This window comes from Amphiprion ocellaris, chromosome 18 (assembly GCF_022539595.1).
Source record: "Amphiprion ocellaris isolate individual 3 ecotype Okinawa chromosome 18, ASM2253959v1, whole genome shotgun sequence".
In the NCBI taxonomy this organism is placed as follows: Eukaryota; Metazoa; Chordata; class Actinopteri; family Pomacentridae; genus Amphiprion; species Amphiprion ocellaris.
The window spans coordinates 10,945,866-10,964,608 of NC_072783.1; the positions used below are offsets into that span (position 1 = coordinate 10,945,866).

At 38.6% G+C, this 18,743-nt stretch overlaps 1 protein-coding gene across 1 annotated transcript; it reads right to left on the minus strand.

The window, feature by feature from the left end:
• Window positions 1-13,051: 13,051 nt before the first annotated feature.
• On the minus strand, window positions 13,052-17,340 carry LOC111571022 (NHL repeat-containing protein 3). The gene is made up of 3 exons (XM_023274074.3): window positions 16,839-17,340; window positions 15,013-15,215; window positions 13,052-14,873 (listed from the first exon to the last, which is right to left on the minus strand). The coding sequence occupies exons 1-3, from the start codon at window positions 17,095-17,097 to the stop codon at window positions 14,274-14,276; spliced, it is 1,062 nt and encodes a 353-aa protein (XP_023129842.1). The 5' UTR covers window positions 17,098-17,340; the 3' UTR covers window positions 13,052-14,273.
• Between the last annotated feature and the right edge of the window lie 1,403 nt (window positions 17,341-18,743).

Consider the following 18,743-nt stretch of genomic DNA (forward strand, 5'->3'; position numbering starts at 1 on the left):
GACTGATGTATAAAACTGGTGGCAAAAAACATTTATCTATGTTGAGGAGGTCATAGATAAATGTTTGAAAAAGAGTTAAAATTCAAAAATGGCTCTAATGGTTTAGCTAAAAAAAAATTAGCTAAGAGTAGGGCATTTACTTGTTAAAAGTAATGAAAAGTCACTGAAAGTAAACAGCTGCAGTGTTAATTTCATCAGTGGAAGCTACAATAAAAATGTGTCGACAACCCATTTTACACCATGAAACTAAAACTAAATGAGAAATGGTATTGTCATGACAGGCACTATGATAAAATGTTTTACATTTTCTGTCAACAAATCAGAACTAAACAACAAATGAAAGCGGGGCGACAGGATTCATGAACCGATCACTTAGACCAGAGGTATCAAACTCATTCTAGTTCAGGGGACAGATTCAGCCCAATTTGATCTCCAGTGGGTCGGACCAGTTAAATCAGAGCATAACAGCCTATAAATAACAACAACTTCAAATCTTTCCTGTGTTCTAGGGCAAAAAGGTATGTTCTGAAAATGTTCAAATTTTAGGAATTATCTTTCTACAAAACATCATGAACAACCTGAAGTTTCTTAAGAAAAATAAATTCAATTTCAGCAACATCAGAGTTCAGTTTATCATTTAAACATTACAACTTACAGATCACAGTGTATGTACAAAAAGGCATAAAACTTTTATTCAGAGGTGTCTGAAACTGAACGATCTGGTATTTTACTTTATGATCAAAACAACAAAAAAGACCAAAAAAAATTACAAAAACTAGACACAAAACGACAAAAGAGAGAAACAAAATGATAAAAGATGAGCCGAACGACACGAAACAAAACAGGCAAAAAATTAGACAAAAAAGTTACAAAGCGACAAAAATAGACAAACGACAAAAACGAGACAAAAAAAATTCCACTGAGACAAAAAATGACAAAAGCGAGACATAAAAACGCAAAACAACAAAAACAGTACACAAAACAACGAATGAAGCAAACACAAAATGACAAAAATAGGACAAAAAACAAAAGCAAGACAAAAAGGAAGCACAAAATGACAAAAATGAGAAACAAAACGAGAAAAACATGAGACAAACGTCAAAAGTCAGACAAAAAAAGCCAAAAAAACACAACAAAAACAAGACAAAGTATTACAAAAACAGGACACAAAATGACAAAAGAACAATGAACAATCTAGTATTTTACTTTATGATCAAAACAACTTGTCAAGATCTAGAAATTATTTTAAATTTACCACTTTACAAATTTTTGCACTTAATGTCTTCTTTGTCATTTTTACACTTTATGAAGTCATCCTGCGGGCCAGACTGGACCTTCTGACGGGCTGGTTCTTTTTTACCAAACAGGCATAAACACAGACGTTCAATCACATGAAACAATGTTGTAGAAAATGCCTTGATGCATCCATATGTAATTAGTCAGTCGGGTTAAATGGGTGGTGAACAGGAAGCATGTCTCAATGAGAAAAGTTGTGATCAGTAAAATTCCTGTAAGTACTGTGGATGTATAAAAAGTACGTATGTCGTGCCTCATGTATAGAAGCTGAACTGACTGAGTGCACTTTCAGCACACCCCTGTACTCCCACTGCCCCATGCATGAGCCTGCTGGTGGAACAGAGAGACATCCATCTCCCAGCTGACAGTCAGTACTACTCTACCCAGCCTCCTCCCAGCTGGCAGCTCCACATGTTCTGTTACCCCTCACCGCTGTCCATCCAGCCCACTGACCTACACTTTGATCTACTGCCAGATTTCTCAAGACATCTGGATGCTCATAGCTCCTAGAGGATGCATTGTATGTTACGTTTCACCATCTAAATTTGTGTATTGGTGCATGATCATCCTCCCCAGAGGATAAAAATTGCTTGCTGTTAGCCTCACAGCAGGGCTGTGAATTTGGTAGCATTGACTTCTTCAGTCCACAATGAAGTATTTCAGCAATTGCTATGACATTTTCTTTAAATGTGTTATGAACCCATCGCCAGAGTCGGCTGGGTGTAACAAAAACTACCAGTTATCCTTGGTTTAGGTAAAGCAATTTATTGCACAGTAACAAATTAAACATAGAAAGCAAAGAAAAGCAAGGCTGGTGGATGTTCCAAAGCCAAAGAACGAAATAAAACCAAACAAAGGCTAACAGAGTTTGTGAACTAGCTAAACAAAAGCAAAACAACTAAACTCCTTAGCCAAACTTAAGCACAGTGGCAACACCCACCATAAACAACAGAAACTAATACGATATAAATATGCCAAGTGCGCAATTAACTAACTAAAATTGGTGCCTCAAAACACATATTTCTTAACAAGACACAACACGCGAAGACTCAAGTCAACTCAAGCAGCTTCTCACTAAATTAGCAGGCTGCTAACAGGAGCTGCTAGGAAAATTCTTCAGTGGATTCCTGACTTCTCCAAATTAACTCAGTCGTCTCTTAAGTCAAAGCAAAGTTTTACTTGCACAAGGAATTACTAGAACGGAACACGGTCTAAACGAGTGACTGACAATACAAAGAAACCGCCTTGCTTTATACAGGCACATAAGCAAGTCACAGTGCTATTATCAGGTTCTGAGCAGCCAGTTTCAACCGGCTGCTTGCAAGACCAACTTGTTATATTTTCATGGCTAAAGTTAAATCATGGAAGTTTACTTAGTACATCGGGTTATATGAGTTCACAGTCACACAGTTATACAGTAGTTTGAAATCATGAAGAGCATTTAAATATAACGTTATTATAATTTTATAACAGAAGCTATGTTCCAGATAGACACTCATCAGTGGCTACGGAACCTACAGAACCTACGGAACCTACGGAACACAAAGACTCAAGCGGCACCAGGGCGAACTGGTCCTATCGAATCCCAGCCGCCCTGACTGAAAGTTTGGTTGTAGATTTATCCTCTCCAGGTGTGCTGATGGCTGCGACCGGTTGGCTGAAGATAGAAGGAACTGGATGGTGGCCCAATCAGGAGGCGGGGAGAACAAAGGCCGGAGTGCAGGTCTTCAGCTCCAGGCTCGTTAGCTGAGATGACTGACAGCTGGGGTTCTGGAGAGGATCTCAAACCAACCACGGCTGGACCTACTCAGACCATCTCCCCATACAAAGGCCCAAAAAATCCACCCCAGATACAAGACAGCACACAATCACCTGTGGCTGTAACAGAATGTATTTACTTTACTGAAGTTGATTACAACAAAGTCAAACTTAATGCCCCCACACCCTCAGTTAGAGGTCTGCATCCTCTGAGTTTAGCTCACTTAATAGTACACAGGTTATCAAAAATGATGTGCCTGTAAATGTTTGTGAATGTGTAGACTGACTAAAATCCCAAAGCAGTGCCAGGAACAGTATGATGTACTCCTCATCCCTAAACGTAGAAAGATACTGTCAGTGTGGCATCATATCGTCCATCTCGCTGTGTCTTTGTGCCGTTGACAGGACAAGACAGGAATGACGACACAGCAGCAGTGAGGAAGTCATTCAGGCTGCTACAACAACCTCTGATTGTAAAGTCCTGAGAGAACAATGTTACGCTGTGTTGTAAAGACAATTTCTTGGCTGTAGTAATCTTTGTGTTTCGCTCAATAATGTTAAAACATAAAGCCTTGAAAATCTTAGATGAAGTGCCCTGAGATGACTTCTTGTTGTAAGTTGGTGCTCATTAGACTAAGCTGAATTTAAAATCGAATTGAATTGACAAAGATTAGACCCTGTCAGGTCAACATCACAAAGAACAATATAGACAGCAATTCAGTTACATCATAGCCTCATTCCAATCACAGTTCATAGCAAAACAGTTTATCAAATCAGTGCCTGAGAAAAGGCAGTATAAAATACTTCAATCAATTAAACTTAAGCTCAAACTGTCAAGAAAGGAAAAAAGGTGACAACTATATCTTATCAACTGTACAGCCAGATGACAGTTTTTAAAAGCATTGCAAATTTTCATTAATTCATTTAAAATCACTTAAATCTAAATAGTTTAATAACTGATGCTTCAAATGTTAATTTAAAAGTATTATTTGTTTTGGTGCCTTGAGTCAGGGGCTATAGGGGACCAGCTCAGAACAATTTTACAGTAAAAGCTTTGCACCAAATTAATCGACCAAGTTTTCAATTACTGGAAACAAAGATACATTTTCATTATCACTGTGTCTCAGAGAGCTGCATGTTAAAATAAGCAGCTGTGTGTCTTTTATTATAGTTGCATAAGGTTGATTACATGATGCATGTTTTCAGTTCAATTAGTTTATTCCTCTACTTTTTACTTTTTGATCTCACTGACTCTCTTGTCCTGCGCCTGACATATGTTCCAGGATGTTCCAGGAAGTCTTTTGTGCTCTCATTTACCCTGAAAGGAAAGTATGTGTTGAAACTAAGTGCCGTAGTTTCAGATTTTCAGGGGATTTGTTGCCAGTAAGGTATCTTACTGAAAGCAGGTCCAAATGTCAGCTGATGGGCTTCAGGTTAAGAATAACAACATTTCTTATCATACTTTCTCCTCGAAAGCAGGAAAAGAAGAGGGAAAATAAATGACCAGTCCTTGATACGATGCGGTCAACAACTGAATACCTCTAACAAGGAAATCCTCTTTGTGGAAAGTGGAATCCCTCCTGAGTGTGTGGGGAAGGTGTGTGGGAGTGATGTGTGGGCTTTTTCCATACAGAGGGACTCTAAAGAGCAGCCTACACACTCAGGATCCCACCTCTCTCCCAGCCATGACATCCAGCTGGAGTCCGTCAGCAAAACAGCCAGCAAGGCAGAAACCATAGAGGAAAAGCACAACAAGAAGATGTCAGGAAAACAAAGGCTGCGGGAGAGTGTGAAGAAAGGATATGTGTGAAAGAGAAAGCTTGAGGTGGACGAGGATACAGAAAATGTGTGTGAGTGTGACCATCCTGGTGTGCAGAATAGGCCCACTCCTACACTCACATTCCTCTGTATTAAATGGAAGTCTGCATGAATGACAGTATGGACACACACATTCCTGACAGCTGCACAGTGAACAGGAAGCACAGAGCTACCTGAAGATGTGTGTAGGAGGCGATGCTCTTTCCCGGGAAACCTCCAAAACGGCAGCTTGTTGGACAGATGTTTACCTCCTCTTTAACTCTACAAATTATATGACCTATATTCATGTACATGCACATTAAATGGAGTTAAAAGTGAGAAAAGTCTTGCAAACTGACTTTTGCCAGTGGTGATAAAGTACCTTGTATTTAACTTTTGTGCTGTTTGATGCTTTTTTAAATTAGATTTATTTCACTCAATTTTCTCTGCATTAATTTTAACAGCTTTAGTTACAAGTTTCTGTTATGATTGCGTTGATATATAATTTGCGGGACTTTTTGTAACATAGTTAATAGGTATCATAGTTGACATTTTTGCTGTTTTTGGCCTAAAATCAACATGGCTGCCTATAACCAAACACCACATGGTATTTTTAGGGAAAGATTCTTCTAAATATTGTATATACAACTGAGTAAAATTGAAATTGAAAGTTATTTCTAAAGATATTGTAGTAAACCTGCTGACGTGATAAATCCACACTTGACTCACACACTACTTTATATTATATAATTCAGAAAGTCTTGGAGTCTTGCCAGGCTTTTCTTCAGGAGGAAATGACATCATGTGGAGCAGGTCATGTGATCTGGAAGTGATTTCTCACACACAGATACAATTTGCTATTTTCCATATAAAATATGATATATCGCCAGAAAAGAAATATCTGTCATGATTATCTCAACTCAAACAATTTCTCAAAACAATTTTTGAATAAGCTCATTTTATTATTGTTCAGCTAATTAGAAGGTGGTTGTTATTAAATTCAGACAGTTATTTAGTTGACATTTTAGTGACATCCAGTCATTTTTTATTAATAAATGATTGTTTCCATAGTAAATAATTATGGAATTTGTAAAGACATGATCATAATGAACATTAAAAAAAATTACTTTTTTTTTAACTTTAAAAAAAAATGTATGCAAGATTTATCCCATGGACTAAAAAAGTCCCTCCATTATATATATTGACCCGATTAACATTTTCCTTCCCATTTTATTGAAATTGCAAAAACAGAAACCTACCTGGATCCAGTATGTACAATACTGTTCAAAAGTTCGGGGTCACCCAGACAATTTCATGTTTTCCATGAAAACTCACACTCTTATTCATGTGCTAACATATTTGCACAAGTGTTTGTAATCATCAATGAGCCTTTCAACACCATTAGCTAACACAATGTAGCATTAGAACACAGGAGTGATGGTTGCTGGAAATGTTCCTCTGTACCCCTATGGAGATATTCCATTAAAAATCAGCTGTTTCCAGCTAGAATAGTCCGTTACCACATTAACAATGTCTAGACTGGATTTATCATTCATTTAATGTTATTGTCATTGAAATAAAATTTTTCTTTTCAAAAATAAGGACATTTCTAAGTGACCCCAAACTTTTGAACTGTAGTGTTCAGTTGATACAGTACATTAGATTACTTAACAATAATTATGCTTGCATGAGTAGCAGAAAAAGCATCTATGAATAACGCATCACAACATCTATATTATTACAGCACACAAAATAAAGACACATTGATTTAACGTTAACACACGCCACCAGAATTAATTAAGAAATATGACTTGGAAAGTTAAATAGTCAGGAAAATATTAACCACCTCACAAATGAAGATATGCTAAGAACCAAGACAGACACATGTCCTGATGGATTATTTTGGGTTTAATAATACGGTTGACCAACTATGCAGACTAATTTAAAGACTTGTATTTTTAGTGAAACTTGCTACAACTGCTGGCTTAACAGGAAACCAGCCCCTGTGACTGAAACATTATAATATAAGATATTGTTGGAGTGTTTAAACTGATACACCTGTGCTTCATTTCACCGTTGGAGCTGCTCAAGGTGGCAGTACTTTTAAAACAACTGTTGAAAGCTTAAGGACATCTGAAAATGACAAGGAGCCTCTGCCAGACATAATGCTCATGTTCACAGGACAGAAAACAAACAGGTCTAGACAGATTCTGTTTAAAGGATGGAAGTAATCAAAGAAGAAGCTAATAACTGGGTAGAAAACATGAGTTTTGATCTTAGATTTCAAGATCTCAGCAGATGTTTTTCCAGAAGAAGTGTGATTAGTGAAGACCCTGTGGGTTTTGTGCTGCAAACAGGACATTATGCATGTGGGGTATGAGACAAAGACAAAAGAACGCAAAGAAAGTCTGCAAAAATGAACCTCACCTGGGCTCTTAACATCCTCATGCCTCCATCACATGACCTACAGAGATAAAACCATGAGTGTGGGGCGTCTTGAAAGCACTTTCTGAACATGTTAGAGAGAAATACGTCCTATTATCAGACAGTGTACAGTCAAATGCAGAATTCTGGGCATCACCACAGTCAGAAGAGTCCAAATCTCTCTATGCTCCTCCATCTATCCATTATCTATACACCGCTTAATCCTCATTAGAGTCTGTCCCAGCTGACTCAGGGTGAAGGCAGGGGACACCCTGGACAGGTCACCAGACTATCACAGGGCTACATATAGAGACAAACAATCACACTCACTTTCCCACCTATGGACAAGTTAGAGTTACCAGTTAACCTCAAGATGTTATTGGCCTTTGGGAGGAAGTTGGAGAACCTGGAGAGAACCCACGCATGCACAGGTAGAACATACAGACTCCATGTAGAAAGATCCTGGGAGGGCCAGGATGCGAACCGGGGATCTTCTAGCTGCAAGGCGAAAGTGCTAACCACCAAGCCTCACTGCTCCTCGCTTCTTTTATTTAATGGTTCCTTTGCCAAGAGTATCACAACAGTACAACAGGAAATGGACTCAATATGCACAACTTGGGAGGCTCACAAACAGTTCAGTGGCTTTATTATACAAAAAGGAGCCCAGTATTCAGGCAGAAGTATCAAAAATCTCTGGGCAGAGCTCAGTGGTCAGAAACAGCCAGAGTCAGAAAAACAGACAGGTAAAGGAGGATGATCACAAGGAGAAAAAAAGGAGGAAAAGGGTGAGTACATGGACACACAGATGGATCACATTAGGACAGGTGATCACAGACAGGAAAGTAAAGACGGGAGTATAAAGTCATCTACAATGAGACAAGAGTGAGCACAAAACACAACATGAAATGTCAAAATAAAACAGGAAGAAACCAGAACATGGGCTTAAAAGTGTGAGCTGGATGTGACAGAGGCCACGACAGCCCCATGACAATGACTCCACTGTGTTGTTAAGCTTTGTGCTGTATTATATTCATCTGTTCCCCCTTCATCTCCCTTTCCATCTGACCCCATTACCCCTCACACACTGCCTTCCTCCTCCCTTCTTGCTATAGATCCCCTCTTTCTTCCTCAAGCCCTCCTGTCTCTCTTTGCTCTTTCTCTCCATCTCTTTCCAGTTCTTTTATTCAACGAGCCATGACTCAATTCACATTTGTCTGTTGTTTTCATGGACGCCTACAGAGTTCCTCTTATAGGGAGAGTGAAAACAGAGTGATATGGGTTGAAGGCAGCGCTTCACAAGAACACAGGCCTGGCTGACATTTTCAAAGCTAACCACTAAAGTATCTGTGACGATTGTAATGATCAGTTGACGGTTCAGTGGATAAAATGTAGAGTGAAGCAATGAAATCAACACTGTGAAGGTGGAGCTGAAGTTAACACATTGTCAACATATAAACTGCTTTATTTTACTGTCCAATGAATACTGGTACATGTTCACATCTGAGAAGCTGCTACCAAAGAAATTTCGACAATTTTGCTCGAAATGACTTACAGAGTTAATGAAATATCAGTTATTGCCATGTGAGCTTTAGAGGTGGGGTTGGTGTGTGGTGGACTGAGAATATAATGACTAATCATGTAGCAGGGTAAGAGGGGCCACAATTATAAATTTCAATCCAGAGGTTAATCTGACCATGATCCACTTCAGCTGCATGGTCAAAATAAATAAACAACATTTTAGTGAGAACAGCTGATCCTGTTTGTGCAGTTAGAATAACATTTTTGAAAATCTAAATACCACTTGAATGACAGACCGTGTTCACCTGTAATTAAACTGTGCATAACTGGGTGCTGCAGTAGCTTAACTGGTTGAGTGGGCGACCCATGAACAGGGACTGTAGGGCCCGATGCAGCCTCCGTGGTTTGAGTCTGACCCACGGAAATTAGCTGCATGTCCTTCCCCCATTCTTCTCCCCATATTTCCTGTCTCTCTCTCTCCACTGTCCTCTACGAAAAAGGCCCAAAAAATAGCTATAAAAAAAAAACTGCAGATAATTGCCGTATACCTCTTAGATATGTTTGATCTGTGGTTACAGCGAAACTCAAACTAGCTGACATTGTTTACTGCTACACCGGTTACTCTAATCGAGATGCAGTCGTGAGTAAATATACAACGTTAATCAAGAAAATTGTAATTCATGGTCATGTATGTCTTCATTGGAGCGTATGAGCAGCAATGATGTGCTAACTGTGTTAACTGAGCTCCACCTAGTGGTGTGACAGAGGCCCAATGTGACAACCCACAACAGTAAAAGGCCTATGAACATCTGCAGTAACAGCAGTTTTCCTTGAGCTGGATGGACTCTACCAGTTTGTTCAGATATGGTGAGACATGTTATCCGCCATAATGGGACACTATGCCAAAGATCCTGTTGTCATGTCAGGAAAGTTTGGCTTTCTTAGGCTGGATAAAAGAAAGGATGAGCTATGAAGGTGTGGATGACCTACAATCTCCTTGTACAGTCTCTCCTCATGCAAAAACACTTGTTTAAGCTCTGATTGTCTCTTGGCACATGTGTAGAATAGGCCACAATTGAATTACAGGCCAATTCTAGCATTAAATTGGTCTTTAAAGCCTTAAGTTAAAGGCTAGAATACACCCCAGGGGAATTTAGCCTCTACAAGGACATTTTCTGTCATCCACAGCTTTATAATTCAGCATTAAAAGAGTTTTAATTAAAGTAGTCACTGCTGGACTTTGGAGGAACTCTGTGTGTACCACAGACTGTACAAAGGACAATTCATTGAGCAGATTGACTCCAACAGTATGTGTCTGCACTTCCACAGGCTGCACTTTCAGGACTGCACTGGTAGGGCCACACTTCTAGGGTTGCACGTCTAGACCCCTTCATTTCAAGATTAAATGACCGCTAAAATGCATGACTTCTGATTCTCAGGGCTGATTCCACCTGAACAGCTACTTAGAATGATTTATTCAAGAAATATTCTACACAAAGTACCACTTGATATCCGAGTACATCTGATTTTAAATGCTGGTATCACCCAAAATACTGCTTGCATTTTTTAACGGTTATTTCACCGAAAGAAATATTTTCTAATAGGTTATGGATTTTTTCAAAACAAGTCCACCTATACATTTTTATAATTTTGAAGGTTTATTCCACCCTAAATAGTAGTTTCTCACTAACAAGTTAAATCTGTATTTCACAAGGAAAGGGGAACTTGAGGTAAACTCTCTCTGGGCCAAAAAAGAATGTTTTTTGTGACAAATACCCCTTTTCCACCAAAAAGTGCCAGTTGCTAGTTCGGTGCTACTTCAGTGCTGGTGCTTAGTTGGTTCAAATCTTGTGTCTGGTTTGCTTTTCCATTGGCAAGGAGCCAAGGTAGAGCCACGTCATTGCATCACCGTAAAGCATCAGTACGTCACTGCATGTGTAGCCATTCAACTCCAACACAGCTGTGGTAGAGTTCAGAGCCTGAGTTGGAATCGTGGAATACCGCAGGTCAAAATGGAGATTCTTTTGGCCGACCACTGCCACTGTGTTCCAGCTGCTTTTTCTGGTCCTTCAAGTCCTTTTTGAATTTTCTAAGTTTGTTGAAGAGTCGGTCAAGGCTTGGCTCGTACCGGGCTGCAGCCATCTCCTGCTGGATTTTTTTTCCTGAGAGGCTCCCTGTAACTTCGACTGAATTTCATATGAAGACCACAGTGCTAGGAAGCATTGGGTCTGCTCCTCAGACCACTGCTGCTTGGATTTGACGTCCATATTTACCAGTTTTCAAAACACTAACACTAAACACTACTACTACTACTACTACTACTACTACTCACATGGCTGTTTAAAAATGGCAGTTCTGTGTTTCCGGCGTTGATCCTTGGTCGCCGTAACCCTGCCCCTAGCCCATGACGTACTTGGTCCTTAGCTCTGGCCCAGCAAAGAGTTGGTGCTTGCTAAGCACCAGTTTTTGGAGCCTGGAGCCACTGCTTCAACTCAACTCAACTTTATTATTTGTCCCTTGAAGGGTGATTTGTTTTGCAGCAGTTTACACCAGCATTCCAGTAAGCAAACAATAAAAACAAATTTTAAAAAAGGTAAAAACCTCATAAAACAGTAAAAACGTGGTAAAAAACTGTAAAAATTCAATAAAAACCACAAATAAAATAAATGAAAACAATAAATATCACACGAAACATAAGATTGACATGGACACCAGCAGCAATCTTGGTCATTCATGCAGTCAAGTATAATTCAGTGCCAACAGTTGGCAGCAGCAAGCCAGAATAAAGTCAAGTAAAACAGGATAAAGTGTATCGGAGGACATGATAAAGTACAGCACCAAAAAAAACCCACAGTTTATTACCTCCTCTTCTCGGCGTTTATAACTCGGATGGAGGTAAGAACAAAGGAGAACTGCTTAGTTTGTGGAAACACAAAGACTAGGTGCTAAGTTAAACTCTGGCTCTGAACTAGCACTGGAACCAGCCTGGTCGAAAAGGGGCCAAAGAGGCATGTTTGGGCACTTTTGTTTACCTATATCTGGTTTGAAAGAGGACCGAAGGAAGCAGGAACAGCCATGTCAGCCAGAGCTAAGATCTCTCCCCAGGAGGTTTCACCATCGGTAACATCTTGAGTCACTCCTGACATTACAGATTCACATCATTTGTTGTGTCAACTGGCAGCTCCACAACCGTTATTACTGTCGTTGCTGTTGAACTACTTGGTTTCACAACCATGTGAGCTGAAGTGACCAGAAACATCTGAAACTCTCCATCAGTCAGTTAGAACTGAAGCGGCTTCTTGGATGAAAGTGAAACGTCTTGAAGAACATCAAAAAGAAGTCCAGCTGCTTTCTACTGAAGCTCCTAGGATTACCATGACCTAGATGACAGAATCTACAGACACATTCATGTTATTTCTCATTGTGCTATTGATTCAGAATTGCCAATATCAGACATGTCCAGGCTGTGAAAAGTTTCCCCTGTTGCCATTTGTTTTTGCAGATTTCTCACACTTAAATGTTCCAGATCATCAAACTAATATTCATATTTAATATTACACAGAGATAACCCACAAAAAACAAAATGCAGTTTTGAAATTATGAATTATTGAAGAATTATTGAAACCCTGTATCACCTCTGTGAAAAAGTCATTGCCCCCCTGATCTTAATAACTGGTTGGTCCACTCTTGGCAGCAACAACTGCAGTTAATTGTTTGTTACAGCTTGTGATCAGTCTTTTCCATCACCATGGAGGAATGTTGGTCCACTCTTCTCTACAGAATAGTTTTAATTCAGCCACATTAGATGGTTTATGAGCACAAACTGCCCTTTAAAGGCCTTATCACAGAGTGGACAGGTTCTATTGAAGTGATGAGTAGATTCAACAAACCTGGCAATTCATGAGCGAGTGTGGCTTGTAAAACTGAACCCAATTCTCAAATGAAGGGGGGCAATTACTTTTTCTCATAGAACAAGGTGGGCTGGACAGCATTGTTCCTTCAATAAATGAAATCATCATGTAAAAACAGCATTTTGTGTTTTCTGGGGTAATATGTGTCTTATATTAAAATGTACTTGGTAATTTGAAACATTGAAGTGTGACAAATACGGAAAAACAGAAGATTTATGTGGGGGGGGCAATACTGTCTCACAGTAGCGTAGATCAAATTTTGTCTGCTTATCAAAATTCTGATGATGCAGAAGTCAGCTTGTGATATTTTCTGAACCATATGCATGTCACACTACGACAAAAAAAACCCCAAACATATAGACTATTTTTATTATGAAATATTTGGTCACAAAAATGAAAAAGGAAGTATTTTTCAACAAACTTCCATAACTGATCAAGCAGGTATAACAAGCTATACCACAAAAACAAAAATATTGCCAGGCAACATAATCCAATTACAACAGAGTTCTAATGTTGGAAAATGGCACTCAAAATGTAACCATCCATCCATCCATCCATCCATCCATCCATCCATCACAGGGCTACACATAGACACAAACAGTCACACTCACATTCACATCTACGGACAATTTAGAATCACCAATTAACCTCAGCATGTTTTTGGACTGTGGAAGTTGAGTCGTAGGGCAACACATTGAGCTGAATGTGTGATGAAAGTGACTGAAACAAAGTTATATGCTTCTATTGAAAGTATTTTCTTAGTGTAATTTGGAGACCCATTTTCAAATTCCAGAACTCTGTTCTATATGGATTGGGCACAAAAGAAACCCATTTCTCACAGTAGCATTTATCTTAAAACACAAGAATCATAGTGCAAGACAGTAATAATATTACTGAGAGTAAATATATACATCTGCTTTGTCAAAATCATTTTTCATAAAGAGTAATTCACATTCATAGAACATACAGTGTGCAAAACAATTCAGTTGTAGCCTTTTACATGTGTGTAATCATACACCAAAAGCTGAACCAGCAAAAAAGTAAAGAAAGGAAACACTTCTGCGCCAGAGAGGCTCTGATCTGTTCAAGTAGCCAACGAATGCTGGGAAACATACAATTGGCACACAAAAACAAAGAGACGATTAAAAAAGTGACCAGAACTAGTAGCAGAAATTTCCATTTGCTTGAAAAGAGTAACTTACAGATGTCCCGTTCAGTGATCCCAAAACATTTAACTGATGCTTAAAGTTGAATTCTGCTGAACATTAACACAGTTTAAAGCAGTACATGCTTCGCTAACAGAAACCCTGCCTCAAAAAGATTACATTTATCTACAACTAATTTGAAACTGTAGAGACAAAAACCTTTAAGAGATGGTCGTCAGAGGCTACATTAGATATGTTATTAGGAGGGCTTCACCATACTCTGTTTTGTTCCTTTCTGCATTACAGTATTGCAGATTATATTATAATCCATAGGAACATTTTGGTAGATTTTAAGTAAGTGGTAATGCGTATGATTGGCATAGTTTTTGCTTTTTCTATTCTTCAGTTAAAGCCTGACATAGCTCTATAGAAAATTCCCACCCAGACTGAAGGGGGTAAATTTCTGTGCCTGTTGAGCTCCAATTTCCGCCACATATAGAGCCCCAGTCTTCAGGTCCAGGTCCACTAGGTGGGGCTTCACCTCATCGGCCAGCTGAATCACGCTGACCACCCTGCACTGGCCGATCATACCCACTGGCGGTGCATCCAGCAGCGAAATCTGATTGGTGTTGAGCTGGACAACAACAAAGTACTTCTTGTCTGGGGTCAGGCGGACAGAGTAGGGTGCGTCCTCGGTGAAGCAGCTCCCCCATGTCCCCAGCCAGTCCCCGGTGATGGAGTTAAACACCTGGATCCTCTTGTTGCCCCGGTCAGCCACCCACACTCTCTGAGCACTGTCCACGGTCACACTGTGGGGGATATAGAACTGAGCCATGCCGTGTCCCTTCTCCCCATGCACCCACAACACCTCCTGGTCTTTGGACAGCTTGATGAGCCGGTTGTTCATCCCACCATCACCATCCACGACGTACATCTCCCCAGAGTCGTGAACAAAGATTTCAGCTGGCTGGTCGAATTGCAGAGGGTCCAGCCCGGAGCCTGCTTTCCCAGGTGTACCAAGCACCTGACACACACGAGAACATATTCAACAACAAGCAACACGCTGTTTTCAAATCCTAGGTATCACACTAAATGTGTCAATGGAATCCTAGCTTGTAGAACCCACCACTGCTACCAAATCTAATCCCAGATGAAGCACTCACCTGCAGAAGTTTCCCTGACGGTGAGTACTGTTTGATGCAGTGGCCGTTGGGGCCGTTTCCCACATCTGTGATCCACACAGTGGGGTTTAATGAGGCCGCATCTGCTAAAAATATCCCATGAGGCATCTCCAGGGTGGTTGTGTTCCAAGGCATAAGGAAATCTCCATCTGTGGTGAACAGCAGGACCTTGGGCACATTGTCACCTGGCAAGCAAAGGCAGGCACTGATAAAATACACTATTATATAACACAAATGACACGTGGAGATATGAGTCAACATCAGGCAACACACCCTAGAACTATTTTATTTTCAGTTGTTGAAAGTAATGTAACTCTTAATATATCTGATACAGTGAGGTATAAATAAGAGGATATTAAAAGAAAGCAGAATTTAGCCCACAAAAGAAAAAAAATACCAAAAGGAGTTTCTTGACAAATAGCTTCTGGCCTGTTGTAATCTCCTTTCAAATTCTGGATATTTTTGGCTCACTATGTAAATGTTTGGAACACCAAACATTTGTACAGTTTCTCAGAGTGGCTGGAGCATCAATATGCACCACAAAAAAACATGATGGAGACTGGATACATATTCAACATGACGTAAAGGATGCAGACAAACCTGACATGCTGTTCACTTTTCTGAGTTCATTAGAGATCTAATTGGTGACTTCGCTGCTGTCACTTAATTCATAGCAAAGAGACAAAAGATACATAAAATATATATGTGTCTCTAAACACATACAGAAATGTATGTTCTATATGTTCTGTCCTGTTTTAATGAAGCATTTAACAGCACATTTTTGCATATCTTCCACCTGTACCTTCCACCTGCTCTTTTTCTTTTCTTGCACTATTTCTTGTATTCACTGCTGCAACATCGAAAATTTCCCCACTGCGGGATCAATAAAGGTATAATCTATCTATCTATCTATCTATCTATCTATCTATCTATCTATCTATCTATCTATCTATCTATCTATCTATCTATCTATCTAGCTAGCTATAATAATGGCCTAAGTCATTTTTTTGACAAAAGTTATTGTTTTGCCTAAATCATCTCCTCATGATGCTGGCCATGTCTGGTAAAATCACTTTCATCCTCAGTTGAACAGATCATGCGATTCCACCCCTGTAGTATAACGGCCTAGATCAAGGTTCAGTGTGGTGTGGTTCAGTTTATTGAAAAAACTGAAAAAATGATTTAGGTCAATATTTTAACCCTGTAAGACTCAAATTTAGAAAAAAATGAGTAAAAGAATATATATATATATATATATATATATATATATATATATATATATATATATATATATATATATATATATATATATATATCCAAATATAGAAAACAATGTTAAAAAAATAAACAAAAAAATGCATATATATATATATATATATATATATATATATATATATATATATATATATATATATATATATATATATATATATAAAAAACCCAAATATAGAAAAAAAATTGCAAAACAATATATATAAAAAATAAAACTGATGGATTTTTGCAACAGTGGGTTTTACAGGGTTGAGCGGGTATCGATATGCAAGAAGAACTTCTCCCACAATAAAGCTGTTATGAATGTGAATATATTCTGTACCAGTCTTTATAACAACAGGTGCATAGAGGCTTAAGAATTTTCAACATAAAAATAATAGAATTCCACTAATTTGCACAGAAGCGGATGTTTCAAGGACCTGTAAAGAGCTGTGCCCTCAACGCATGCGCATTTACCAGGAACTACAAAACAATTATGACACGAACGAAACAAAGCGTAAATGCAGATTTGCCCCAGGTCGAGGTCATGTATTTACCTCTCTGAGCCACATAGACCACACCAGCGTACTGGTTGACAGCTACTCCGAACACCAGTCCGCTGAACAGCTCCGGGTTCTTGGGCCAGCTCAGGTCCAGCTTGTACAGCGGTCTGCCCAGCAGCTGGTAGTCATGTCTGATGCTGGAGCTGCCCGGCTGCTGGCTGCCGATGGTGCCGTACAGCAGCATCATGAGCACGGCTAGAGACACCATGCTGGAAGCTATCAACCACGTATGTCCTCTCTTTTTCAGGAGCATCAGTGTTCAGGTTCCTGCTGCGCGTTCTCTGCTGGTTCACTGACGTCAGAGTGTTTCTACCGCCGAGGACGGACGGAAGTCATGTACCGTCTGTAGCACAGCCAGCTAACGAACAGACAGGTTTATATGCTGTCTTTAGAGCTGTAGTGAGGTGAAAAGCCCGTGATTATAATATGCAATTGAAAGCCATTGGATACATACAATTCCAAGTCACTTCCTCTTCCTGGACGAAAACCAAATAATGCAGCAAGTTGGAGAGAACGTAAACGCGCAGCATTTCCGTTAAAATATGGCAATAAAACAATGACTAAAACAAAGTCCACATATCTGACGCGTACATATTGTTTAATGAAAACTTTGTGCAGCAAAACTTTTAATGCTGTTATTTTTTTTGTTAAATATAGTTTTTAGTTAAGCAATAGAGCAGGGGTGTCAAACATGCGGCCCGCGGGCCAAAACCGGCCCTGGAAGACTTTGTAAAGTGTAAAAATTACAGAGGATTATGTGCAAATTGTAAATTTATATAACTATGAATGTAAAATAATTTCTAGACCATGGCAAGTTGTTTTGATCATAAAGTAAAACACTAGACTGCTCATTGCTCTTTTGTAATTTTGTGTCTCATTTTTGTAATAATTTGTTGTGTTTTTGTTGTTGACTTTTTCTGTCTGACTTGTCATTTGTCGCATGTTTTTGTTGTTTTGTATTTATTTTTTGTCACACTTATGCTTTTGTCTATTTTTTGTCATTTTCTTCCTTTTTTAAATCATTTTTTGTCTCGTTTCTTGTCTGTTGTCGCTTTGTAATTTTCTTGTCAAAATTTTTGTCTCTTCTTTTGTTTTCTTTCATGTCGTTTGTCTCATTTTTGTCATTTTGTGTCTCATTTTTAAAATATTTTGTCTTGTTTTTGTTGTTTGTTGTCTTTTTTTGTCTTACTTTTGTCATTTTTCGCATGTTTTTTTGTTTTGTGTTTATTTTTTGTCTCACCTGTGTTTTTGTTTATTTTTTGTCATTTTGTTCCTTTTTTAATTTTTGTTTCATTTTTTTGTCCATTTGTTGTCGCTTTGTAACTTTCTTGTCTAACTTTTTGTTTCTTCTTTTGTTTTGTTTCATGTCGTTTGTCTCATTTTTGTCATTTTGTGTCTCATTTTTTTAATATTTTGTCTTGTTTTTGTTGTTTGTTGTCTTTTTTTGTTTTGTGTTTATTTTTTGTCTCACTTGTGTTTTTGTTTATTTTTTGTCATTTTGTTCTTTTTTAATTTTTGTCTCATTTTTTGTCCATTTGTTGTCGCTTTGTAACTTTCTTGTCTAACTTTTTGTTTCTTCTTTTGTTTTGTTTCATGTCGTTTGTCTCATTTTTGTCATTTTGTGTCTCATTTTTAAAATATTTTGTGTTGTTTTTGTTGTCTTTTTTGTCTGTCTTGTCGTTTGTTTTTCTTGTTTTGTGTTTTCTTTTTGTCTCACGTGTTTTTGTCTGTTTTTTGTTGTTTTGTTCCTTTTTTGTCATTTTTTTGTCTCGTTTCTGTCCATTTGTTGTCACTTTGTAACTTTCTTGTCCGATTTTTTGTCTCTTCTTTTGTTTTGTTTCATGTCGTTTGGCTCATGTTTGTCATTTTGTCTCATTTATGTAATATTTTGGTCTTGTT

Bases quoted from the DNA above. Each gene is read 5' to 3' on its own strand.
- LOC111571022 (XM_023274074.3), bottom strand. From the start codon at position 17,097: ATGCTCCTGAAAAAGAGAGGACATACGTGGTTGATAGCTTCCAGCATG. The intron at 15,216-16,838 runs GTAAATACATGA...TTTGCTTGCCAG, and splicing joins GGTCTATGTGGCTCAGAGAG to GTGACAATGTGCCCAAGGTC. The intron at 14,874-15,012 runs GTGAGTGCTTCA...CGTGTGTGTCAG, and splicing joins CGTCAGGGAAACTTCTGCAG to GTGCTTGGTACACCTGGGAA.